The 26144-nt window shown below is 50.5% G+C and overlaps 1 protein-coding gene and 1 long non-coding RNA gene across 7 annotated transcripts in view; both read right to left on the bottom strand.

Annotated features, from left to right (window-relative positions):
* ZNF618 (zinc finger protein 618) overlaps nucleotides 1-15632 on the bottom strand; it is a 132396-nt gene extending 116764 nt beyond the window's left edge. For 4 of the 6 annotated variants that reach the window (XM_039561822.1, XM_039561823.1, XM_039561824.1 and 1 more), the window contains exon 1: nucleotides 15397-15632. In XM_039561822.1, the coding sequence (XP_039417756.1) occupies nucleotides 15397-15444 (48 nt within the window). In that variant the 5' untranslated portion in view covers nucleotides 15445-15632. The remainder of the gene's footprint in view (nucleotides 1-15396) is intronic. The other 2 variants (XM_039561821.1, XM_039561826.1) reach the window with 2 other exon arrangements.
* A 6859-nt stretch (nucleotides 15633-22491) lies between these two features.
* Nucleotides 22492-24491, bottom strand: LOC104688214. The gene is made up of 3 exons (XR_751648.3): nucleotides 24391-24491; nucleotides 23162-23619; nucleotides 22492-22713 (listed from the first exon to the last, which is right to left on the bottom strand). It is a non-coding gene; the product is annotated as an uncharacterized LOC104688214 (long non-coding RNA).
* Between the last annotated feature and the right edge of the window lie 1653 nt (nucleotides 24492-26144).

The following is a 26144-nucleotide window of genomic DNA, read 5'->3' as shown; positions in this document are numbered from 1 at the left end:
CCTCCTACTCTTAAAAATATTTTTGCGTCTTCATTTTGTCATGTCAGTGTTTGGATCCGGCTTCCAGGTATTGTTTCTTGCTATGCACTTTGCTAAAACCAAGGGCTCTGCTACCTGCTTTTTTAATTTTCTGCTTTTTAAGCCCATGGAGAACTGGCTCCGTGAAGATAAAAATCAACAAGTGAGACTTTTTTTTGGCAGAGAGTTTCCCAAAATATGGTTCATGTCCCCAAATGTTTAAGAACAAACACTAATGAGTATTTCCTTTGACTCCTCAAATTGCTTCACTCCATTCACATGTTCTGTGTCTTCTCCAACTTTTCAACATCTCTTAAGGAACTGAGGGAACTGAAAATGGGGACAATGTATTAATGCATGAGCAACAGCAGAGCTGTTCTCACACAGCCATGGTTTGCATGCCCCCACTCCCACAGACCCAGTGTCACTGCTCACCCTGCAGCATTTGTCCCTTTCCCACCCCAAAGTCTGGTTTGGCATTTCTGCTCCCCTCTGGTCTCCCCATCCCAAAAGCAGATGCAGCCCCATCCCTCCAGATGCACAATCCCAAAACTCACCCGATGGGGACCACTCCATAACCCAAATCCCTGTGGGCAGCTCCCCACCACCACTGCCAACGCCTGTGGTCATGCCAGACGCTGTCTGCAGCCTGGTTCACAGCAGCTTGTGCTGCCACAGGGCCTTCTGGGGCATGGCACCAAATCAGACGTTTTGCCAGCTCAGGACACGACATTCCCTCCATCCCTTCTGCTGGAGAACAACTCCAGTCTGACATTCCCATCCACCCCTCCCACACTGGTCAGGCTAAGACAGTGCCACAGCAGCACCCACCAAACCCTCTGGAATATTCCCACTTTATCCAAATCTTACAGGAGGAAGGAAAGACAGACAGAAGCCCAAGGGGCAGACCCAGCAGGAGTGCCCAGGGAACACCACCCCAAGGACCAGCTGGAAACCCCTGCCCTGCTCAGCCTCTGGCTAAGGCTGGCCCTGGCAGCTCCTGTGCACATGGGCTCAGTGTGGATCATTCCTCCTCCTTACAAATAGGGAACAGCAATATTTATTAAACATGTCTAGTTTTTCTGCTTTATTATGCATTTTACCTCTCCTCAGCCGTGATAAGTCTACACAAACCATTATTAGAATTTCTTTTGTTCCTAATACAAATACTTTCTTACTGTTCCTTGCACTGACAGTCACAGATGTTTTTTTCCCCGTGTGTTTTTAACTTCCTTTATCCATTTTCTGCACTTGATAACTTCTAACTCAAGGATAACTGTCATCTCTTCCTCTTAATATTCCTTTTTTCCTTTTATTCTGTTTTAATTCTCACCAGCATGGCACTGCCCTGCTCACAGGAGCTCAGCCTGCTTGGGAGGGAGGGGAGGCAGGAAGGGGGCTCAGGGTCCTGCCCTGCACCAGCTGCACCCTACATGGAGACCAATTTTAAGCCCAGACTATGGTTCTCACTTCATGGCAGAGACCACACTTTGCTAAAAAGTGCCTGCAAATGGCACAGAGGACAACAGAGCCTGAGAAAGTGAAACTCAGGACATTTTTGTGAAATCCCACCAGGCCCCACCCATAACCAGGCTGCAAGGTGGGAGCTGAGGAGGGCTTGAGCCAGAGGGAGCCCCTCTGAGAAAGCCAGACACCATCAAACCCAAAGTGAAAACAGATGCCAGCATATAAAAACCTATTTAAACTAAAGCCTGAGAAAATCAAAGTTACAGGAACATCCAGTGTAAGTGAAGCATTTTCCATTGATGAGGTCATAAATGTACTGTATCCCTGAAAAGCTGCATAAAATTTCAGGTAGGAAACAAAAGACTCAGAGCACTGCAATCCATATCCAAATTACATAGGAAGGATGGAGCTGTGCTGACAGAGAAGCAAAGTGCAGCCCAACAAATGAAACAAGATTATCATGCCAGGAGGTAGCAGAGAACCCCGATGGGCTGGAAGCCCATCCCAGAGAGGCAGAGCACAGAGAGATGCTCACAATGCCAGTGAACACCAGAGAGGCTGCAGGTCTCTGCCAAGGCAGGAACACAATTTCAGGCACAGGAGAATTCAGATAATCCCACAGAGACTTGCAAATGTGAAAGCCAGCTCGATGCAGAAATGACACTCAAGGTCCCACACAGGACTTCTGTCCCCACACTGCGTCCCCAGACACGGCACATCAGGGAATCCCAGACTGCCTTGTATCGGGAGGGACCTTAAATCCCACCCAGTGCCACCCCTGCCATGGGCAGGGACACCTCCCACTGTCCCAGGCTGCTCCAAGCCCCAATGTCCAGCCTGGCCTTGGGCACTGCCAGGGATCCAGGGGCAGCCACAGCTGCTCTGGGCACCCTGTGCCAGGGCCTGCCCACCCTCACAGGGAACAATTCCTTCCCAATATCCCATCCATCCCTGCCCTCTGGCACTGGGAAGCCATTCCCTGGGTCCTGTCCCTCCAGCCCTTGTAAGCAGTCTCTCTCCATGTTTCTTGCAGGCTCCCTGGAAGGCCACAATGAGGTCACCCCAAAGCCTTCTCCTTTCCAGGCTGAACAATCCCAATTCTCTCAGCTTCTCCTCACAGGAGGAACCATTCTATGATTCTATAAATTTGTGAAGAGTGTTAATGGAGCAGCTAAAAGGCCTTGCAGGTGAGGTAGAAAACTTGGAGATGATTATCACCTACCAAAGGGGGTTTGTTAAACAATCACAGATTAACAGCAGAGTGAAGGAGGCCATTAGGAATAAAAAGACATCCTCAGAAACAAATCCAAATTAGGAGAATATAAACTCAAGGAAGCTACTCTTTAAGCCATAAAAAAGCCAATCCAGAAAAAGATTTTGAGAAACAGGTCACTGAAGGAAAAAAAAAATAATAATCAAACCAGGCATACAGTACAATACAAGCACCAGGAATCTTCCAGATTCTGTCATAAATCAAGCGCTGAAGAAAGATAAAACCACAGGACAAAAATTCAACTTCTTTGCACCAGTGCTCATTTGTGATAGGGCTCAGCAATTCCTTTCCTGGACTCTTCCTTCATGAGGAATGAGCTGAGCATCCGCCTCAAACTGTGGGGTCACCAGGAAAAGCTGCAGACCTGCCTAGCAAAATTGACAGCAAAACCTGAAAATCTCCAGGGCCAAAGAGCATCCACCCAAAAGTCTGAAAGGCATCAAGCTATTCAAACCACCCAGCACCCCCAAAATCACTGCTATCCACCTGTGAGCCAGCCAGCGCTGAATGGGACCCCACTGTTTCAAAAGAGCTCCAAGGAACTGCAGAACTTCATTTTGGTGGCAGAAAAATTACTATAAACAGTAATTGAAAAAAAAAAAAAAAAACCAGCCCAGAACAATTAAAAGTCAGTGTTCCCACGGATTAAAAAGGAACACCAGGAGTCCCTCAGGTCTCGGCAGCCATCAGTCACCGGGCTCTGAGCACTGCTGGCAAGAGCCAGCTGCAGGTAGAACAGGGCGTGGTGCACCTGGACTTCCCAAAGCTTCCCGAAGAGTTTGCTCTGCCAAGGCTGTTGTGGCAAGAGCACTCACAGCACTTTCATATGCACAGGATGAAGTGAGAAGTCACCTCATTGATTAACCACTGATTAAGAGACGGAAAATAAAGGGCAGGAATAGTTCGTTATCACAGTGGGGTCCCGCAGCCATCTGCTCCGAGCGCCGGGCGGGGTCCGGGGACGGGAGCACAGCGCAGGGAAAGCAGCCCCGTGCACCACACCGAGGTGCCTAAACGGGCCATTAGCATTCACCGAGGCAAGCCAGGAGGCACAGGAACACCTCCCCAGCAGCTGAGTGCCTCTGCTGCAACCAGAGACTCATTACGGGTGCGGGGACAGAAATGTGCCCGTGCATAAAAGCCGCACCCACAGCCCCCGGTGATCCCCCTGGAGAGAGACTGCAGAACTAAACTAGGAAGCAGAGAAGGGCAAGAAGGGTGATCCAGCCAGGCAAACTCCTATGGCATGGACAGGGTGTCCAGAACAGCCCCAAAGAGCAGCACCTCAGCAGAAGGGACACACAGGATTTGCTTCCCTAAGCACAAAGCTAAACCCTAAAAATAAACCCCACAAGCAAGCAAAAGCAAATATTTTTCAGTCCCCTATTCGCCTAAATAAATTGCAGACAGTGCAATTATCCAAATGATTGCCCTGGCGGTGGGTAATGCCAGCCTATGGAAAATCCACATCCCAAGGGGCTGCAGCACATCCTGGGACAGGATCCGAGGAGCCTCCGAAGGGTGGGCACAGCACTGGGGTGAGAAAGAAACACCTGAACCAGTAGAAGATAGAGCTATTACAGTAAATCATGTGTCCCATAGCTGGAGCTACACAGGAGTCAGGTATGGGACAGCTGGCAAGGCTGCAGGCTCACAAGGAGACCCCGAAACCAGGCTGCACCATCATTTTCTTCTTCTGATCTATGGAGTTGGTCACCCCACAACACGTGGTGATGGAGAACTGGGAATCAGAGCTGCTGATGGTCTCTGAAAAGGCAGCCCCTGTAATGGAAAGGGCACAGAAACACCCAGGGAGGGCAGGAGACACCAAGGACCTCAACCTGGGAGAGCAGAGAGCTCCTGCAAAGGGACTGAGCTGAGAGCAAAACTGAAATGCAGAGACGGGGAAACACAGCAGCGCAGCAAAGTCACAGGAAAATACAGGAGGACAGACTGGTAGGGGTGTCCGAGGGGTTCTGCTCCAACATCTCACCTTGCCCATGCAGAATTATTAATAGTTCTTGCACAGAAATTAGGAATGGAGCCCGCGTGCTTGCCGAGCCCTCAGCTCTTCCATCCAGCACTGGGTCACCTTTGACGCCCCTAAATAATCTCCAGGAAGAAACAACAGTCCCAAATTCTTCGAGTTTACAGCCTGAAGCTTGGAAAAATGTAACAAAAATAATTGGACAAAAAGTTGAAAACTTAAGATGTCCCAAAAAAAAAAAAAGTTTCTGCAGTTTGCTTCTGAAAAATTTCCTACTGCTTTTCTGGGTTTGTGGGATCATTAAAATAGCTGAGCTGGGAACGTCATGACTTGGTTGGTTTGGCTAATAAAGAGTACCTTCTGGGCTGGAACAGTGGGGATGTTTATGGGGGAAAAAAGGCTTTTTGTGAAGAAAATGGAGTCAACTATTGATATGCAAAATAACCAATGATTATTTATATAACGAGCTATTCTAACGTGATCAAACTTTAAATATTAAAAAAACCCCAACCCAACACTTTGCCAGAAAAGGAACTAAAAGTAGTATTCCTGGTGCCAAACACTGCTAAATGAGAGGTTGTATTAATGGATTTGTGCTTCTTGTGTGAGGGCCCTCCTGCCACAGAGACAGCTCAGGTAGAGCTGAGGTGTTTTGGAAACAACATTGGCCAAACACTTGAAAATTACATCAATCCAGAGGAGACAGATAATATTTTTTGCTATTTTTGGGTGGGAGGAAGGAAGAGCCTTGAAAAATGTAAATATTCAAATGCAATTTCTCCTCCAGAATGCTATTTTGCTCCTGAAATTCTCCTAACAAAACGAACTCATCCTGTCCTGCAGAGGTGAAGGGACAGGCTGGAGCCCAGGAATTAGGGAATGTTTCACTGACTTCAGTCAAAGCTACTTGTAGGGAAATTTAACCACAAGCCTAAATCCCCACAGGACTCGTCCCTAAGTGAATTCCAAAGCAGAACAAAAATTAAAGATTGAAGATTAAAAATAAAAAAAAAAAATTAAAAAAAACCCCAACCACATCTCCTATGAGGAAAAGTCAAGACAGAAATGGAAAATTCCTTGCTGGCAAGGATGCTAATTGCATACCTTGTGCTAGGAGCTGAATATCATAAATTTCTACATATATATTTAATTAGGTTAATTTGCAAACCGTAGACATATGTCTGCTTAAAGCAGACAGGAACATTTCATTTTATACATTTTAAATCTCACATAATGAACTCCAATCACAAGCAGTGTTTATGCTGCAGGAGGACGGCCAAGGAGCTCCCTGTCAAAGGAGGGAAGCACAAACATTTCCCACTCACACAAACAAACAGCCACCACGTGGGACTTATCTCCTCCACCTTATCAGGAACCGAAAGCAAACGCAGCATTCTCAGCAAATCCACTTTTTGGCAACTAAACCAAATCAGATTACATAGCAAAAAAAACCCCTAAAAATTTAAATACGTGCAAGATTTCAGAAAAAGGACCTTGATTTTGAGGTTTTTTTCTCATTTAGGAAGGGCACCACTGTTCCCACTGAGGATCATGGAGCATATCCTGAGATGGAAGGAATCCACAGGGACCATCCAGCCCAACCCCTGGCCCTGCACAGACCCCCCAACAGCCCCACCCTGGGCATCCCTGGCAGCGCTGTCCAAACGCTCCTGGAGCTCTGGCAGCCTCGGGGCCGTGCCCATTCCCTGGGGAGCCTGGGCAGTGCCCAGCACCCTCTGGGGGAAGAACCTTTCCCTGCTCTCCAATAAATGCTCCACAGACTCTGCCTTCATCCCTCTGGCATCTGCCAGCACTCCCGGGAGCAGGCACCAGGAGCACGTGGGATACAGTGTGGATCTGGCTCGGGATGTATCTCCACCTGAATGCCCTCTCTGGATACATTTACGGTTTTTATTCCTCGCCCAGTGGCACAGCGGGGTCCCCTGCCAGGCTGTCTCTCTGCAATGTCCCAACAAACCCCATGGAGCAGAATTGCCAATTCCAGCCGCTGTTATCACCGAGCAGCCAAATTTAAAGGCCTCTAAAATAAAGACACATAAGATGGTAAAAATATCCCTCCCGTGGAGTTAATATGCAGTAACCCCAGAGGTATTAACCATAAACGGATGCCCTGAAGCCAAGTCAAAACACACCCCAGGGCAACCTTCCTGGTGGTCAATTATGAATTCCTTCCCTGGTGAAGTCCATCTCCAGCCCTGCCAGCCCCACCAGTAACCCCAGGGCCACTGACTGCCGGGTCCCAGCCTGTCCCCTGGTGTCACTGCCATTGCCCCTCGACATCTTCAACAGCATCTCCTGACTGCAAAGAGAAATCCTGCTAATTCCCAAGGGGATTTTCAGATCCCCTCTGCCACCAGCCTGATCCAAATCCAGCCATCCCTCCCTACAGAGGCTTCCAAAATGCATACACAAATTCAAAAAGGTATTTTATTCCCAGCCAATAATTATCCTGCATTCTTACAACTCTCTCTTCCCACCCTCAAAATCACAAATATCTCACAAACGCCAGTGAAAGCTCAGGATTTGCAGCCCACAGACTAAGGCACATCAGACCTCAAGTGACAGATTTACACCCAGAAAAGCAAGAGCTATTCTTGGGTTTGGAGCCAGAGCCCTGCTGGGGCTGCCTGCACACTGTTCTCTGGGATGCTCCCAGCTCAGCCTCCAAACTACATCCACCAGCCTGCAGACTTAACATCAGAAATTGTACACACCTGCTGAAATCGGGTTTCATTCATCCGCCCTCTCCTCGTGCAGCCAAGTAAATAGAATAGTAGTAAAACCAAAAAACTCTCACCAAAATACAGACAGCTCGGTTTCAGGCGTGCACCCCAAAGGCTCTGCAGCACCCCGAGCCCTGCCAAGGCCCCTGAGCACGCTCTGCTCCCAGCGGGGCCAACCCACGTCGCTCCAGGTTTTCCTCCAGGTTCCCCTCCCGGCTCTCCCACACCAGCAGAGCTGCTGGCTTTGGTTGCAGTTTTGAAAACTGAGGTTTAATACTTCTAAAAATAGGTCTAAAGCAATTAAATACTTGCACTAAAATTGTTCTCAACATACTGGAAGCAGTAAATGACGGCCCTTCAATGCAAGCACACCCAACTTCTGAAAAGTGACTTCTGCTGCTATTTTCAGGCAGGAAAGGATACCTACACCCACGCAGAGTAAAAAATTAACTTCCATAAAATTACTGCTGCCTGTGTGTATCTAGTAAAATGAAATCACAACAAATATTAAGTCCTGGAGAGCCTGGAGACACAGTGGTGCCATCGGGATGTGACCACATTTGGCCCATCCAGCCTGGCTCAACTCACTGCCAGTGGAAAGGTCTGACAAACAGGGCCAGTCTCACTTCTATCAGCTGCTGAGATACCAAACCTTGTGTGATAACATCCCTGATTTCTAAACCTGGGCAGATAACACCACGGAGCTCCTGTGTTCCTGGCCCAAGCACAGCATGGACCCAACAGCCCGCCCAGCATCCCCGCCCTCACTCTGCACCCACGAGTGTCTCAGGCACGTCCATATGCACAAACACGTAGGCACAGGGACTGATCCCTCAAATACAGGTGGCAACTCCTCGACAGCTCGTCTCTGCTCCACTCTGACATTCATGTTTCCCTTTGTCAGCCCCTTATCAGCGCAGGCAAATTCTCCAGTCTCCACTTCTCCCCTTCCAGCCTTATTTTCCACATTAAACGGGCCAAATATAGATGCGAAACAAGCAGGAGTGCTGGAAGTCACAAGCAAGGAAAGCCTTGCCTATATAATTAAATCTCTGCAGGTACAGTACAGCACTGAACCTTTCTCAGCACACACTAGAGTGGCTTGGTAGTACAGGTGAGGGAAATAAAGGGAGAGGAGAGATTCCCAAGGAAAGCTGTTCCAGCAGAGGAATTGGTGCGGTGACACTGGTCCTACCACCAAAAAGCACAAGGCATGGCCACCCTCAGCCCTCCCCATGAGGACAGGGCCATGCCAGACTGACCCAGAGCTCTGCAATTTCACCCCAAAAGAGCCACATGACCTCCAGCTTCTCCAGAGGCAGCACAACTCCATCAACCACGAGTCCCATCACCTGGCAGGAGCCTGAAACTCTGCCCTGACCTCGGCCAAGAGTCCCTCGGGCACACCCACTGAGGCACAAGCAGGGGGTCCAGCTGCTTTGACCCCATCAAGGGGAGGCAGAAGGTGCCCTGTGGCCCTCCCCCGGCCCTGCCCCCCGGGCTGCCCCAGGCAGTGTCCCAGCTGGAGCAAGAGCTCCCGGAGTGCTGGCACAAGCCCCTGCAGCCCGGTCGGTGAACCAGAGCTAACTGCCATTTAGCTGCCAAAAAACTGGAAAACACACACCACAAGAACTCTTCTCCATGGGTACAGAGGAGGGTTAATGAAGGGGATGGATTCTAATCCACCTGTGTCACTGCCACACTGCCCGTGCCCTCCGTGCTGGGTCCTTCCCCAAATGCACCGCTCAGAATACGAAGCTTCTCTGCAGTTGCACTTTCAATGAGCACCGGGGAGAGTTTTCTTTATTTAATCTCTTTTTTCTGCCACTGCTTGCTTTGGGAGACTCCAACAAGTGAAACCCAAGTAACTCAGAGAGCCACCATGCAGCGTCAGCACAGCAATTTCAGTGTGGGAAGAGCCTTCACTGCTGAGCCCAGCCCAAAGGATGACCAACACTGACAGTGAGCATCACACCCCACCACCAGCAATGAGAGCCCTCAGCAGGACACGGCAGAAAAGGTCCAGGGATGAGTGGATCCAGTGGACTCAAGGTCTGAATATCAAATGTCAACCAAGGGACCACTCTGACTGTGACTACAAACACCAAGCAGCGGCTGCATGGCAGCTTTGGTGTCTCCAGCACACTCATGCCATGGGAAGAGATCTCCTCTGCAGAAAGGGCATCTCTTCAGCCTTTCCCCTCTTGCAGAGGAGACACAGGTGAGCAGCGATGCCTCCCACATCCCACGGGTCACCTGAACACGCAGCAGCCACGGTCACACCCCAGCTTCCCCATGGCCACGCAGCGACAGCAGGCACCAAACCCTGCTCCATCCAGAGCCCCCCGTGCAGCTGCAGCCACGGGCTTTGGGGACAAACAGCTGGTGCTGAAGCCACCATCGACTCAACCTGCTGCTTATCACTTCTGATTATTAAGTTTTGCATCCTCCTGGTTACGCTCCCAAGCGAAAAGCTCTCCCTATACATGTGTTGCATATTCTATGTTATATATTATGTATTACACAGATTAATGTTTCTCCACTTCCTTTCTGTTACAACTTTACCCCGCTCCCACTGTCACCAGAGCTAACCAAGGTCATCAGGAGCTACTCCTACACAGGGCCCCTTCCCCCACATCATGTGCCACTGCCTTCCCCGGTCCCTTTTCCCACTCCTGGTGCCATGGTTTAAAAATTCAGCTCTCACGTGACGAGGCAGAGCCACTGTGACAAGTTGCACCAGAGCCCCGTGCCCCTGATGAAAGACACATTGCAAATGGTTATTTTTCATATACTATCCATGGTAAACAGCAGCATTCATTTCTATTCCCTTGCTCCAGACAAATCAATGATTGTTAATGCAAAGTCAACACGTCCAGATGTAGTTTGCATACTAGTTAACCACTAAATTGGCATCACACAGTACAAAATAATCAAGAGACATTCAAGGAACCAAACAAAAGCAAAAAGGAGGCAGATGACTAGCAATTAATCCATAAAAGACCTTTAAAAATTAGAAACTTCTTCCCCAGAAAACACGGTGTGGCCAAAAATGTGGAATGTGAAAATCCAAATATGCACAATGCTGGATGCACAGAAATGTAGAAATTGCAAGAAATAAATATCTCCTGGGGCCACTTCCCCATGTCCCTTACCAAATACACCCACAGCCTCCAGCAGCACTGGCAGCTCCTGCCCAGGCGCCTCTTCCCCTCACCCCACTTGGTACATTTTCTACAAGTAGTGCCTGATCTGGCAAACCTCTGACAAAATTCACGTTTTGGGGTGGCTCCCCACGACTGCAGCACCACCCTTGTCTGTTTTACAGCTCCCAGCTCACCAATAATCCCCTGCACAGACCCAAGCATGAACTGGAGCAACCACAGCGCCCAGTGTAGCACCCCCAGGTTATGGGGGATGAGCAAGCCCATGGGATGTGCCACACTATTCCTGCACACCCTTATCCCACAGCAGCCCCTGGGCTGGCTGGCACACTCCCCTGGGCCATTCCCCAAATCTGAGCCATGCCCAAGATGCTCAAGCTGAGGATGCCCAAGCAGAGGCCAGCGGTGGCTCCATGGGCAGTGCCAGGGACCCGACAGTGGCACCCGCCCAGAGCCAGCGTGGCCCCACGGGGACCTGTGCCATGGGCAGCACAGGAGCAGCATCCAGGACCTCGTACCGAGTCCTGCCATGCCATGGTGGGAAGGTCAAAATCCTTTAACAGGCACAGCATCCAAAGAATTATTGACCCACAGAACATCCTGAGCTGGAAGGGCCTCACCAGGACCATCCAGCCCAGCCCCTGGCCCTGCACAGACCCCCCAACAGCCCCACCCTGGGCATCCCTGGCAGCGCTGTCCAAACGCTCCTGGAGCTCTGGCAGCCTCGGGGCCGTGCCCATTCCCTGGGGAGCCTGGGCAGTGCCCAGCACCCTCTGGGGGAAGAACCTTTCCCTGCTCTCAGCCTGAGCCTCCCTGGCACCGTGGGCACAAATCCTGACTCTGTAGCAGCACGACCCTTGGAGCAGTTTTCAACCCTCTCCACCCCACCCCTCCCCCCCCCAAAAAATTAAATTAATCTAATTTTTAGAACACTAATTCCGCTCTAATTTCACTCCTGCACTTGCATAATTGCAAACTTGACTGTGCATCACCGGGGCCACGTGACTGCACCCGTGAACTGAACTATTCCCAGCGTTGCATTATGGCAGTGATATATATTTAAATTATCCTGGAGTCGTGCAATAACCTCCCAAGGTTTTATATGGCATTTGTATAAATATTATCTACTCCTTTAATAATATTATGTCTGTTTTCATTCTGGGATGAAAATATGTCACTGAAAATGAGGTCCTGGAAATTTTTCTTTTTTAAAAAATACATTTCAGTTATGTCACAAGAAATCTGTTGGTATCACTCAGCTGAGCTCCCTCCCTCCCCTTCCCCTTCCAGGCTGCCAACAGGAATTTTGAAAAGGATAAAATATTGATCAACTTTCCAGAAGAGAGAAAAAAAAAAAAAAAGGGAAAGAAAAGAAAAAAATCCCCCTGAAGGCAGACTGCGATGAAAAACTATGAAATCTTTTCCAGGCAGGAGCAGGTTTGTGCTGGAAGGACAGGCAGAAAGGTGAGATTCAGACCCATCGCAACCCCCAGCAGCGGGAGCTGGTGCTGGAAAGCTGCTGATCACAGGGAGTTAAGGATGGGAAAGGTTGCAGCTCCCACACCTCCGGCACCACAGCATCCCCCAGCGCAGGGAGGACACGGCATCGCCCCCAGCGCCGCAGAGGACACGCACAGCTCCTCCAGCAGCCGCTCCGAACCCCCACAGCAGCCAGAACTGCTCCAAAGCAGGGCCTCCCCCGCCGCACTTCAGCAGAAACTTCAAAGGTGTCATTGCCAAATGTTGGCACTGTGGCCCCAGAACCGAGGCTTGGCCATTATTCCTAATTAAAATGCAGCACCATCGGTGTGTGCCCCCCAAATCCCAAATCCACATCTCCGGGTGTGTGGTAGGGCAAAGGAAAAGCAGCACCAAAAGATTTGATTCACACGAGAAAAAAAAAATGGATGAAACCTTAAAATAAAATTAAAATTACAGCTAAACAGTTTCTTTGGGTATAATCATAAGGCAGTGAAAGTTCTGGGGTGCAGCTCGAGGAATGGAATTCTTGGAGGGCAAGAATATGGAAAAGCCACCACGCTACAGCTTCCTGGATGAAACCATGAATAAAATATTCTCCAGGATTGTTTAATCCAATTTCGAGCATTGTGTGTAATTTTTCCCCAGATGTGCCACCCGGCTCTAACTGCACCATTGCCGGGCTGGCACCGGCCTCTCACTCCATTATTTGCTAAAAAAGGGATTCAGGAAGAGGGTGGGTCCCTTTCGGGGGGGCCGGGGGCAAATAAATGCAAAAATAAAAATATGGAGTTGACATTTCGGAGTATTTGTTCCTCCACCCAAGAGTTATCCTGCTTCGCAAATTTTTTCCATTTCCCCCCCTCCCCCCACCTTTGAAAAACTCAAAACATGAAACAAATAAAGGGAAGAAAAGTGAAAACAGCTCCCCAAACCCTGAATTCACCAGCCACTCCTTTCTGATTTTCAGCAAATATCAAGTTACAGGGAACGGAAAATCAAAACCAAAAAAAAAAAAAAAAAAAAAAACAAAAACCCACCAAAACCAAAAACCACCAAAAAAAAAATCCAAAAAAAACTTTTCAGGGGTTTGAGATTCCAAATTAAAAATTCATTCCGGCTTGAAATTTAATTTTATTTTGTGCAGCGCCCGGATTTCAGCATTTGCTGGTGGGTGCCCGGCAGCTCCAGAAACTCACTTTGGAGTTTCAAATTTAAAAATGCTTTTTTCCAAAAAGGAAAAAGAAGAAAACCAAAAAAAGCCCAAAAAACCAACAAGAACCAAACTGCTGCAGCTGTGGAGCCAGCCATCTTGCTATTTTGTCCCCATTTTAGAGAGGATACTGTGTCAAGGTTGGTAAAACTCAATGTTGACCTAATCTTTCCCTTCCTCTCCCTCCCCCACTTTTGGGTGGAAAGGCCATGTAGCTCTCCTAGATTGCTTTTTTCTTGAAACAATGCATGTTTCAGTGCTCTTTTGTTATTTATTTTTAAAAAGATCAATACCAAGACCCCAGTATTCAAGGGCAACCCTACAATAATAAACCAGTGTGTGCACAGTCCAGAACTCACAGGCACTCTGTAACAGCAAAATAATAGGGAGAGAATAGCATTTAAAACAAACAAACAGAAAAAAAAACAATTAGAAAAAAAAAAACCCACCAAAAATAATTATGAAAAAAAAATATTTTCAATTCAAACTCCAGCAAGGCTTTAACAGTCAAGGAGAAAAAGGATTTTGAATTTGTGAAAAATATCATGGCTGAGCCCTTTAAAGACACTTCAGTTTGAAAAAAAATGAAAATCACTAAATCTGCAATTATTTTTTCACAATATTGTTAATTATGCATATTCATAATATCATGGCGGACCTTATAATAAACCTGTGTAAATATTAGATTTATGTGAGCCACAGAACCTGGAGTTATTACAGTGTGTTTAAAAAAAGAAGGGGAAAAAAACCTAAAAACCATAGTATGGAAATTTTTTTCTTTACAAAAGAAGTAGGAAATTAAAGGCTGGAAACTATGTTTTAATTATGCCAGGAGAAACCATCCAAAAAGCCAAGAAATTCTAAAATAAAACTGACATTTGGCTCTTAATTTTGCTTGTCCTCGTGTTTTCCTGGACTGTGTTTAGAACCTCATTGTTTAAGAGCAGTTTTGCATGAAATCCAAAATCACAAAAAAAAAAAAAAAAAAAAAAAAAAATTTGGGTGTGTCCACAGCAAAATTTCTGGGTTCTTAATTTTCCTGCAAAACTCCTCATTTCAAACAAAATAACTTTAAGCACTGCAGCAAAAAGGGAAAAAAAAATAAACCCTGAGTTTTGGCAGAGCTTGCTGCACAAGTTCAAAATTACAATGAAGCCCAATTCCTAATTGCTCCGGAACAGCAATTCTCCCACTTTCCCAAACTAATCCCTCCCTGCAGCTCACCCGGGGGGGCCCACCAAAAACTTGAATCACTTTCCTTTCCCAGCACTTTGCTGCTCCCAGGCTCCGTTTTTCTCCAGAAATGGGGGTGGAGGGGAGAAAAACCTGAATTCATTCAAATTCCTGTTTAATTTTCATTTCCATAAGCTGAGCTTTGGCTCCAAAGGGACACACACGAAATTTGCGGGGCACTGCGGGAGCTGCCGGAGGAACCCCAACTTGGGGGATCCGGTCCCAACTTTCTGGGAAAAAATTAGAAATAGCAGAATATTTCCTTCCTTTTTTTTTTTTTTTTCAATTTTAATTTCTTTTTTTTTTTTTTTTTTTTTTTATTTACGAAATAGTCTCCTCTAGGTGGCGTCGTTTTAATGGAAAAAAAAATGGGGGGGAAAAAAAAAAAAAACGTTCCGGAGGAAAAATTAAGAGAAGGAGGGAGAGGAAAAAAAAAAAAAAAAAAAAAAAAAAAAAAAAAAAAGAAGGAAAAGAAAAAGCAAAAGCCCCGGGAAGGGGCGCGGGGCGCGGCGGGGCCGGCGCGGCCCGGGCCGGGGCCGGGGTGCGGGGCCGGCCCGGGCCGAGGGGCGGCTCGTCCCCGACATGGCTGCTGAGCTCCGCTTTGTTTCCGCCCGGTCCGAGCGGCCGCAGGCTCCGGCAGCCGCGGGCTCCGGGGAGCCGCTGCCGGCGCTGCCCCCCGCGCACTGCGCCAAAGCGCCGCCGGGGCTCCGCGACGGGGCGGCTGCGGCTGCCGCCCTCCCTCCTTCCCTTCCTTCCGTTCCCTTCCTCCCCGCTCCCTCCGCCTCCCCCCGGGAACACGCCGCCCGGCCGCCGCGTACCTGCGCTGCCGCCGCCGCCGCCGGAGCGGAGCCGTCCGGCTGGTTCATGGGGCTGGGGCGGGAGCAGGCGAGCCCCGCGCCGCCGCGGCCTGCGATCCGCCCGCCGCGCACAAAGCCGGCGCCGCCGCCGCTGCCTCCTTTCCGCCCTCCCAGGAGCGGCGAGTGGGGGCGATGCCCCCGCTGCGCGGGTGGGCGGCTCGCCGGGCTGCTGCAGCCCCCCTTCCCCCCGGGGCATGGGCCGGGGCGGCCGCCGCGGGCACGGGCGCTGCCGCTAGCGGCGCGGCGCGCAGGGCTGGGCGGGCGCCTCCCGCTGCCGAGCCCGCGCCGCCGCCATCACGAGCCGCTCTGGGGGCAGCTCCAGCCGCAGCGCGCTCGCAGCCGGCGGCGCCGGGAGAAAGGGGCTGAGTCTGGCCCGGCGCGGGAGCCCCGCCGCCTGCCCGGCCGGCCCGCGCTGCCCTCCGCCCCCGCGCCGGGCACCGCGCAGCCCGGCCCGGCCCGGCCCGGCCGCCGCCCGGCGGGCGCGGGGCCGCTCGGCGCCGTGGGGCCGCTCCGCGCCGCGGCGCCCCCGGTGGGGTGTCCCGCGGTGGGTGGGTGTGTGTCGGGGTGCGGGGGTGCGGACCCCGGCCCGCCCCGGACCCCGCAGCCCCGGGACGGCGCGGGGAGGGCCCCCGAGGGCGGCGCGGTGATCCCCGGCCCGGGCAGGGGGCGAGCCCGGCGGGTGGGAGCTGCGGGGAGAGCCCGGGTCCAGCACGGCTTCCCCAGGCCTCGTACACCGCATAAACCTCATTGAGCACGAGGGAAGAGTCTAGGGACGAAGCGGGACACGAGGGGACCCAGGGTGAGAGGGGACAGATGGCCCGCCAGAACGGACACGAGGGAACGGCTGGAGCTGTGTCAGGGCAGGCTCAGGCTGAGAGCAGGGAAAGGTTCTTCCCCCAGAGGCTGCTGGGCACTGCCCAGGCTCCCCAGGGAATGGGCACGGCCCCGAGGCTGCCAGAGCTGCAGGAGCGTTTGGACAGCGCTGCCAGGGATGCCCAGGGTGGGGCTGTTGGGGGGTCTGTGCAGGGCCAGGGGCTGGATTGGGTGATCCTTGTGGGTTCCTTCCATCTCAGGATATTCTGTGATTCCATGATTCTCCGAATTGCTTGGGCAGCATCACCCCTTGCCTGCTCTCCCCCGACTCTTTCTTCCCCCCACAGCACACCCATGGCTGAAATCACCCCCTGCCCTTTTAGCTGTGCAGCTCCCAGCTCTCGGTCCCCCCATGTTTGAGAGCTGTTTTGCCACAACACAAAACGGGGAAAAGCCTTTCTCTACCCTCGCACAAAGCTCATCCCAACACCCTGTCCCTCCACAAAGAGCTTTTCCTCACCACGTGCTCACAATACGCATTGCTGCTCAGGAAACTTTGTTATTTTTGTCAGCAAACTTTGTTAATTTCCTCCAAAAAGAAAGGGAAGAAAATCAGTGCTTTTTTTCCCCTGCAAAGCACTGAGCATTAACTATAAACGTAATTACATCTCATACATACCTGGTGTTTTCTCCCTTGTGAAGCAGTGCCAAAGATAGTTATTAATAGTATTAATAAAATAATCTGAACTTGTGAATTTTCCTGCCCCAGCCCATGAAACCCTCTTACCCAAGAGCTCTGCAAAACCAAGGATTTCTGGAGAGCCAAATGCTGATTTTGCTTTTGTTGCCCAGCCTAAAGATAACTTCAAAGATATTGCAAAACACAGATTTATTTTCCTTAATATCTTTTATGCAGATTTCATTCCAAATCGCTGTACGGTCAGATAATGTAATTACAGAGCTAAATAAAAACAAAGGGGCAGGGGAATTGGTGGGGACGTTGGGCAAGGGAAGATGTTTTCCGAATGAGCTGAGAAGGGATGTGGGAAGTCAAGAAGCAGAAACCACTCACGAGGCTTTCAGCCCCAGCCCTGGCATGAAGTGCAGCCAGAAGGAATCCCCCGTGGACCAGACTAAAGCAAAATTTGGTGTTTAACAAATAATGTTTGAGGAGGATTTTGGGGGAAAATGCCATTTTGACACAGAGTTTGCAGGATGAGGAGGAGCATGGAGATACCCTCAACATCCCTTTGTCTTTGGAAACCTGCTCATTGCCCTCCAAAAACCAAAGCCTGGAGATAAAAGATGCCCACCCTTGTGTCCTGTGATGTCTGAGGGCACATTTCAAGCCATCCCTGTGTGCTTTGAAGCATCTTCAGCACTGGAGAACCCACCACAGCTCATGGTGACGTGGCCAACAATTCATCACCTCCTCACTTTGAGCCTGACCCTGTTTTACTTCCATTTTATCCATTTGTAATGTGAAAGGGCCCCCTGCCTCCTGTGTCCATGAACCATGTGGATAAATCATACCTTCACCTTCTTTTGGGGACTCTCTTCCCTGTGGAAGGACAGTGTTTGAGCTCTCCAAGCCTCCTCAGCCCAAGCCTCCCATTTCTTCAGGTCATGGACCCAGAACAGATGCAGAAAAGGAATGGCAACCAGGAAACTCCCAGACACCAAACCAGATCTTCTCTGTCATGCGCGTTTTTGCAATGGCTTTGCAGCCTGCTTTGGCTGCCCAGCGAACACAGACGTTGCTCTGGCTGCAGGGGTTGGGGCCCCACAGGGGAGAGTTCCTAGTTCTGACTCAGATCTTGGAGTCTGAAGACTCCCTCCCAAGGGATTTGGCTGCTGGTTGGTCTTGGCTTTGTGAAACCATCCCTCAAAACCTGCCTGTGTTTCTGCTGCCAATTTTGTGCTGTTTACACACAACAAACACCATCACTGGTGACCCCTCCTGCCTGAGGGACAGCCCCTTCTCCTCTGATGGGGTGAGGTCTAATGCAGAAATTCTACAAGTCAAGACATCCTCGATTAGGAAGTTTCTATGGATTAGGTCTAGGAAATTCCAAGCATGTTTTAGAGTGAGATACCCATCAGGTCACTCAGGCTGAAGTCCCTTTTGATGAGGTGACCTTTTCGGGGCGGATGTTTTAGCCATGCCAGCCTTGCCACTCCGATAGCATCCAATGGACTTTTCTGTCCTGATTGGTACCAAATTTTGGCTTTGTCTCTCAAGACTTCCTCATGATCATTCCTCATGACCAAAGCCTGAAAACCCACATCCTTATTTTGAAGTGCCCTCAGACCTTCCCTGGGTAACAACTACTGACAGGCCCGTTCCAGCCAGGAGCTCTCCACACCACATTTCAAAACTGACTTTCCAATAAAGGTCAATCACTTTTCTCTACTTATTCCATTTTCTGGTGTCTGTGGGCAGAGAGGACAGTGGTTCTCACACCTCTGTGGGATTCCCAGCCTGAAGGGGTTGAATTCCTCCTGGGACATCAGCATCTGCATTGCACTGGGCTTGCCAGAGGTAACTCAGTGGCTGCTCCCTCCTTTCCTACCCTTAAGATGAAGCAGCAGCAGTGCTTTCACTTTCCCAGGGAAGCTCTGTAATCATCTCAGATGGGGAATGCCATCCTGATAGGAACCAGGAGCAGGTTCCTGGTAGGAAACCCACCTCCCATGAGCTGCTAAGGGTGTCCTGGCTGCAATAATCCGAAGTGATAATATGATTAAAGATCGTGACAATGCACATACATGCGAGGGCTGCTTCAGCAGGCTTGATAGTCTTTTGCTGTGCTGTATTCTCGTGTATTCCCCATAGGTTGTTTCCAAGGCAGGCTGCACTAACAGCTGCTATTCTGTGTGAGTGTCAAAGCCTGCACAGCATCCATCAGCAGGGGATGGAGTGGCCTGGGAGTTTGCTTGCTGCAGCAAGGACTTCTGCTTGAGCTGTGGGGTCAGGGATGTTGGTAACAGGGACAGGCTGTTGGGCAAACGACTCAGGGGGAGATGTCACTTAGCCCTGGAAGGGGTTACAGTGCACAGCTAACTCCATTTTGGAAAAGTGGGGAGGTTTAGGTTGAGATCAGGGAAAGGTTCTTCCCCCAGAGGGTGCTGGGCACTGCCCAGGCTCCCCAGGGAATGGGCACGGCCCCGAGGCTGCCAGAGCTGCAGGAGCGTTTGGACAGCGCTGCCAGGGATGCCCAGGGTGGGGCTGTTGGGGGGTCTGTGAAGGGATGGGAGGTGGACTCAATCATCCTTGGTCCCTTCCAGCTCAGGAGATCCTGTGATTCTATGAAAGCTCACCTGAGGATGAAGATACAACACAGTGGAGGTGAGGCCCAGCAAGGTGATGAGGATTCTGCATAAGGCACTTGTGCTGTTTCCAGCGAGGAGCCTCTCTGTGGGACATGTGCTCAATAGTCCGGAGAAGAAAATTATTGATAGCAGTCTGCCTAAGTAAATCTAGAGCTCATGATCCCCTTAATCCCATCACAGCATTCACTCATCTGGGCCAAAGGTTATCCCTGTGGGATGCGGGGTTCCCTCTGTTCCAGTGCCCACTCTGAAGTTTGGAATCTGTGCCCAAACACTGAGGTTGAGCCCCGTGCTGGGGCAAGATGCCGAACACTTCTCATCACTGCCATAAACAAGGAAGAGTCGGCAAACCACAGTCAGGAAATGGCCAAAGGACTATTTATAATCACTGCTATCTGCAAAGATATTTGTGAGACTGGCAGAAAAAAATAAATCCCCACTTCACTCTTCCTGACCCTGGCGCCGTCTGTTTGCTTCGCTGTGAGGCATTAAAGCTCACCAGAAATGTTTGCCAACAGTTGTACAGAAAGGAAGTGTTGGATTGTATTTGTTCTTGTCAGCACTGAGCCACTCCTTCCTTTTCCACCTGTGGTCCCTTTCGTCCCCTCCTCTGGCGGGACCGTGTGTGCCCTGAGCACTCGGAAGGATCTGCACTGCTGTGAGGTGCAGCACAGACTGGGGATCTCTGCAATGCACTGAATGCACTCAACACCAGCTGTGGACAACTGGAGCTCCAAAAAGGTCTGGATTCAGGTACAAAGCTTTTCCCTGCACAACGATTGACGAGTCCTTCATTTGCATCAAAGCCTTGGCAGAAATCTCAGTGGCTGAGTCGTTGGGATGGGCTCTGTTTGGGCGATGCCAATAACGCCATGTCCTGGGGAAATTCCAGTGAGAGCCAGTGCCTCTGGCTGTGGAGCTGATGGTGTGAGCTGGGATGCAGGCGGTGCTCTGCTCCTCCTGCTCTGGGTGGCTGGTGAGGAGGCTGGGGCCGAGCACGGCTCAGGATGCAGCCGAATTTCAGGAGCAAACGCCAGGGTGTGGGAGCATTAACAAGCATGGGAGCGTGTATTTTACCTATATAAAACAAGAAACCTTAGATTTTAAAAGCATTAGGATTGAATAAACATGACACTCTCCAGAGCAAACTGCAAAGCAATAAAATCCCAAACCATGGGACACCTCTTACCCACTCCTTAATGACCACACAACACATTTCTGCTGACGGGGAGAGGTTTATTGCTACAACAAAGAGCTTCCTTTTACCTCCAACAATAATGAAATGGCCACCTCCCAGTGTTGGAATCTATCCTTCCTTTGCCTTAGAGCCCCTTGCAGGGCCTAAAGGGGCTCCAGGAGAGCTGCAGAGGGACTGGGGACAAGGCATGGAGGGACAGGACACAGGGAATGGCTTCCCAGTGCCAGAGGCAGGGATGGATGGGATATTGGGAAGGAATTGTTCCCTGTGAGGGTGGGCAGGCCCTGGCACAGGGTGCCCAGAGCAGCTGGGGCTGCCCCTGGATCCCTGGCAGTGCCCAAGGCCAGGCTGGACATTGGGGCTTGGAGCAGCCTGGGACAGTGGGAGGTGTCCCTGCCCATGGCAGGGGTGGCACTGGATGGGCTTTCAGGTCCTTTCCAAGCCAAACCATTCTGGGATTCTACCTGGAGGTGCAAGGCAGCAGATCCCCACTTGTGCGTCCACCAGGTGGGACTGCAGCTGCAATTGTTTGGCCATCTGCCTTTATGGGAGCAGGGTGCTTGGAGCTCCCCTGCCCTTCCAGGGGCCGCACTGGAGGCAGTATTGGGATGCTGGAGCTGCCATCAGAGCTTGGGCATCTTCTGTCATTTATCTGAGAAATATGTGCTGGGCTGAGGGAGAACATTGCTGGGAAGAAGTCCCTGGGTGCTGTCCCAGACTGGCAGAGAACCCACAGGGATGTTTGGGGCTGGCACGTGGGCAGCAGCTGCACATGAGGCAGGGATGTGTGCCTGGGACAGCTCAGGCTGTGCATCATGCCCAGGATTGTGTTTGCCAGGAAAAAGGTGTCCAAGAAAATTCAGACACAGAAGCAAAGAACCTTAATAAATGGGATTTAAATAATAGATTTAGCTGAAAATCCCCAGAAGACAGATTTTTTATCCACACATCAGGTGCTGTAAGCTTAGAAAAAGATAACAAAGCATTCCTCAGACAGAAAAGGTTGAGTTTCTGCTTTAATTGAAAAATCATATGTGGTTTTGATATTCCTAGAGAGATGTAATGTTAAGAAGTAGTATATACTGCAAGATGTATCATCACTATTTTGGGGTAAATTAGATTAAAGTGATTTGCAGTTATCCCCATGCTAAGCAGTATAAACGGGAGAAATGGGAAGTTGAAGTTGTACTTAGGAGAAGTGCAGGCAGTTTGCTGAGGAAGTCCTGACTCGGCTCTGCCTTAACAGGCAACTGTCGGCTCAGTACCAGAGAGGAATTGTAGCTTTCTGGACCCATAATCAGATTCATCTGTCTCTTCTTTACAGTGGCATGGCAGAGCAGAATTAAGAATATTTGCATGCCTTAAATTGAGTCTTTCTGCCTTAATTGTGTAATTATGGAAATCACTATTTAGGGATCCATAGCTACGGCTCTGCTGAATTCTGCACTCGAGGCAGGCACACAATCCCTTCGTTAAAGAGTATTCCCTGCAAAATCCCAGCATCCAGTGTGGAGTACGGAATACATGTCCTGAGTATGTATTTGCAAACTCATTAATTAACTTATCAGTTAAAACTAATTAAAAATTGGTTCTTTAACAAATCTAATACATTGTGTCAGACCTGTCTCTTTTTTTCCTGAAGATCCTATTAGCGGAGTAACGCAGACCCTGCAACCTTCCTGTGTAATTAATGCTCACGGAAATCTTGTGGATAAATTTCACTGGCAGAATTTATTTGACAATGGTCTCTTACGAGATTACACTTCATAACTGAAAGTTTATTAAGCAAGGCTCGTTTGCAGGGTTTTCCTTCAGTTTCCCATAAGGATTTGCCTCCCTTCCAGCCCTCACGGTCCCGTGTCACTGGGGCACTTGTGCTGCTCTGCTGGGGTGAAGCTTCACGGAGCAGGGAGCTCGGGAGGGTTGTGGCTGCTCTGGAGCAACAGGAAGCAGCCAAGCACATGGGAGAGTCAGACCACAAGCCATGGGTTGACTAATGAGCATAAACTGTCCTTTAAATTCATTATAACCCGTTTAGTTCATCCCATGTGGGCCGTGGGGCGGGAGGTTGAAGAAGAGAAAGATTTCCTGGCTGTTTGTTACCGTCACAACAGGATATACTAAATAATACATGACTGAGTGGTGTGATTAATTTTACTTGCACTCATGTGAGGTGCTCCAAACCATGCACTCCCAGCTTCCCTGCGTGTGAGTAATGTGTCCCTGCCAGACACACGCCAGTAAAGCCCTTTGAGCCACCCCACCGCAGACAGCATCACCCCAAAAACACCCCAGAAACTTCCCCGGGCTCAGGCAAGACAAAGAGCCTGACCAAAATGTAACACGCTCTCATTTGTAATCCTGCCACAGCTGCTGACCCACCTCGGGTAAGTCTGAGCTGTGCCCAATCCAGTTGTGCAACTGGCAGGAAATCACGGATCCTCACGGAATGGCACTCAGTAAGACTGGGGATTTCTTTGGCAGTGGTAATTACAAACAGTAGCTAACACAGCTCTCACTCAATATCAGCAGAGCACAGCTCTCACTGAGCTTTGCTCCCCCTCAGAGAGGAACTGAGAATAAAAAAAGGTAAAACTGAGTAAGTCAGGAAAGGGCACATTTAAAAATGCATTTTGAAGCTGAAGTGGTGGTGAGGAGCTGTGCTGTGCTGGCTTCCCCAACACCAGCTCCTGTAGAGAGTGTCCCATTCGCTCTCCATGGAGCAGATCTGGTGGCCCATCCTGGCACAGCACAGAGCAGCTCCTTGGCACCCGGGAGCCCCTCGCTGCCAGCCCCTCTCGCAGCCCCCGGTGCTCTCCTCCCGCTGCGCCGCTGAGCCTCTGCTCATAAATTAACAAATTGCAAATACAACATTAAATAATAGCAAATGCATCCTTACAAACAAACAAATAAATATTTCCAGTGCTTTATTAATAGAATTTTGACAGCTTCATTAGGTTGGTGAAATTTCAAGATACTTAATGAAATAATGCTTCATCCCTTGGCTTGTGATATAAATTCTAATGAAATGCGCAATTCCAATTCATTCCCAACAAACTGTAATGCTCTGCTCACAAAGCACTATCATACTGCCAAGGGTTTTATTTCCCTGACATTATGATCTTAACAATTTTATTTTAACAGTTGGAATGGTTGTGCCTAATAAGTTAAACAGCAGAATAAAAGATCCCTCTAGAAGGGAAAAAAAAAAAAGTATATGTTTAGGTGGAAGAGACTTCAGAACAGATTATGGGTTGTTTTATATTCTAAATATGACACATTAATATCTACTCATTTAATACTGTAATTTTTTTTAAGTTCCTTTCACTGAAAGATGATCTTTATTTCTCTGAAAACTGCCTGGTGGAATCCCCACTTGTGCAAATGATAAGTGACTGCCGCACACCACGAGCTAAATGCTCCAGAGCTCAGTGGAGCTGCCCTTAAATGAACAAAGTAAATGGGAAAAAATTAAGTAGAATTAATATTATTAAAGATAATAATATAAATTATTAGTAGTATTCTATTAAGGTCAGATTAATCCCACTACAATTCAATTGGAATAATACATGCAATTTATGCAATCACAAATGTTTTAACATTTAAATTACCTTTCTGGCATTCTGGAAAGCTGTATTTTACACTGCAGAGCCAGGCGATCCCTCCCCGGGCGGAGCGCGGAGCCCCGGCCCCGCTCCCCGCTCCCGCTCCCGCTCCCCGGCCCCGCTCCCCGGCCCCGCTCCCCGCTCCCGCTGCCCGGCCCCGCTCCCGCTCCCCGGCCCCGCTCCCGCTCCCCGGCCCCGCTCCCGCTCCCGCTGCCCCGGCCCCGCTCCCGCTGCCCGGCCCTGCTCCCCGGCCCCGCTCCCGCTCCCCGGCCCCGCTCCCCGGCCCCGCTCCCGCTGCCCCGGCCCCGCTCCCCGGCCCCGCTCCCCGCTCCCGCTGCCCCGGCCCCGCTTCCCCGCTCCCGCGGCGCTCCAGCCGGGCCGGGCTGGGCCGGGGTCGGGCCCGCAGCCCCCGAGCGCCGAGCGGCTCCCGGCCCCCTCTAGGGGCTGCAGCACGAATCGAGGGCTGCGGCTCGGCTCTAGCCGCTCACCCTGCTGGGGCTGCTCAGCTCGGAGAGGAGAAGGCTCCAGGGAGAGCTCAGAGCCCCTTGCAGGGCCTAAAGGGGCTCCAGGAGAGCTGCAGAGGGACTGGGGACAAGGCATGGAGGGACAGGACACAGGGAATGGCTTCCCACTGCCAGAGGGCAGGGCTGGATGGGATCTTGGGAAGGAATTGTTCCCTGGGAGGGTGGGCAGGCCCTGGCACAGGGTGCCCAGAGCAGCTGGGGCTGCCCCTGGATCCCTGGCAGTGCCCAAGGCCAGGCTGGACATTGGGGCTTGGAGCAGCCTGGGACAGTGGGAGGTGTCCCTGCCCATGGCAGGGGTGGAACGAGATGTCTTTCAGGTCCCTTCCCACCGAAACCATTCCATGATTCTCTGACTCTATGATTCTCTGATCTTCTGGATGCTGAGTTTGGCACCCCTTGGCTCTGGGCTGGGGCACCTGAGGGATGGGGCCTTTCCCACCTCTGCAGCATGGTGAAGGATCTGGACAGGCTGGATCGATGGGACGACACCAGTTGTAGGGGGTTCAACAAAGCAACGTGCCGGGTTCTGCACCTGGATCACAACAACCCCAGTGCAAGGCTCCAGGCTGCGCCACAGGGGCTCTTCCTCCTTTTCCACTTAGTAGAAAGACTGGAAGCCCTTTGAGACCCTGAGCATCTTGTTTGCTGTGTGTGCCAAGGCTGGCAAGGAAACCTTGCTCCCAAGGGGACCTCCTGATACTGCGGAAATGCAAATAAATAAGTAAGACAGGAGTAAAGTTTTAACTCAAAAGGAGTTTTGTGGCTGGCTGTGGGTGCAGGATCCACCTTCACTCATTTTGCAGCACCGTGGTGGGATGGTGACACAGTTGTGGGCTTATAATACAGTTCCAAGCACTTTGCAAGCTCCAGTGGCTGCTGTGCCATTCCAGGTCTGTGTAGGAACACCATCCCATCCCCTGGAAGGGCTCTGTGCCCTGTCACTGTCCCACCTGGGTGCTGACCTGTCCTCTCCTGCGGCTTGGAATTCGGGGATGAGGCTGCTGTCCATGGCTGCAGCATCCTGGGGGTGAATGCAGGGTGGAAAACCTTCTCCCAAGCTCAGGTGACACTGGGACATGGCCACAGAGACGGTGGAACACAGCTGTGGCATCACTGGGAGTGGGACCCTCCTACTTGGAGACAAACCCTGCATTCCACCCTTGAGAGCTGATCCCATTCTCTCCTTCATCGCTGCTTGCAAGGATAAATGTGTCAGAGGCTGCCAGGGGTCCAGCT

This window comes from Corvus cornix, chromosome 17 (assembly GCF_000738735.6).
Source record: "Corvus cornix cornix isolate S_Up_H32 chromosome 17, ASM73873v5, whole genome shotgun sequence".
NCBI classification, from domain to species: Eukaryota; Metazoa; Chordata; class Aves; order Passeriformes; family Corvidae; genus Corvus; species Corvus cornix.
Note: the sequence above shows the minus strand (reverse complement) of the source record. Positions and strands in the feature narration are given on the sequence as shown.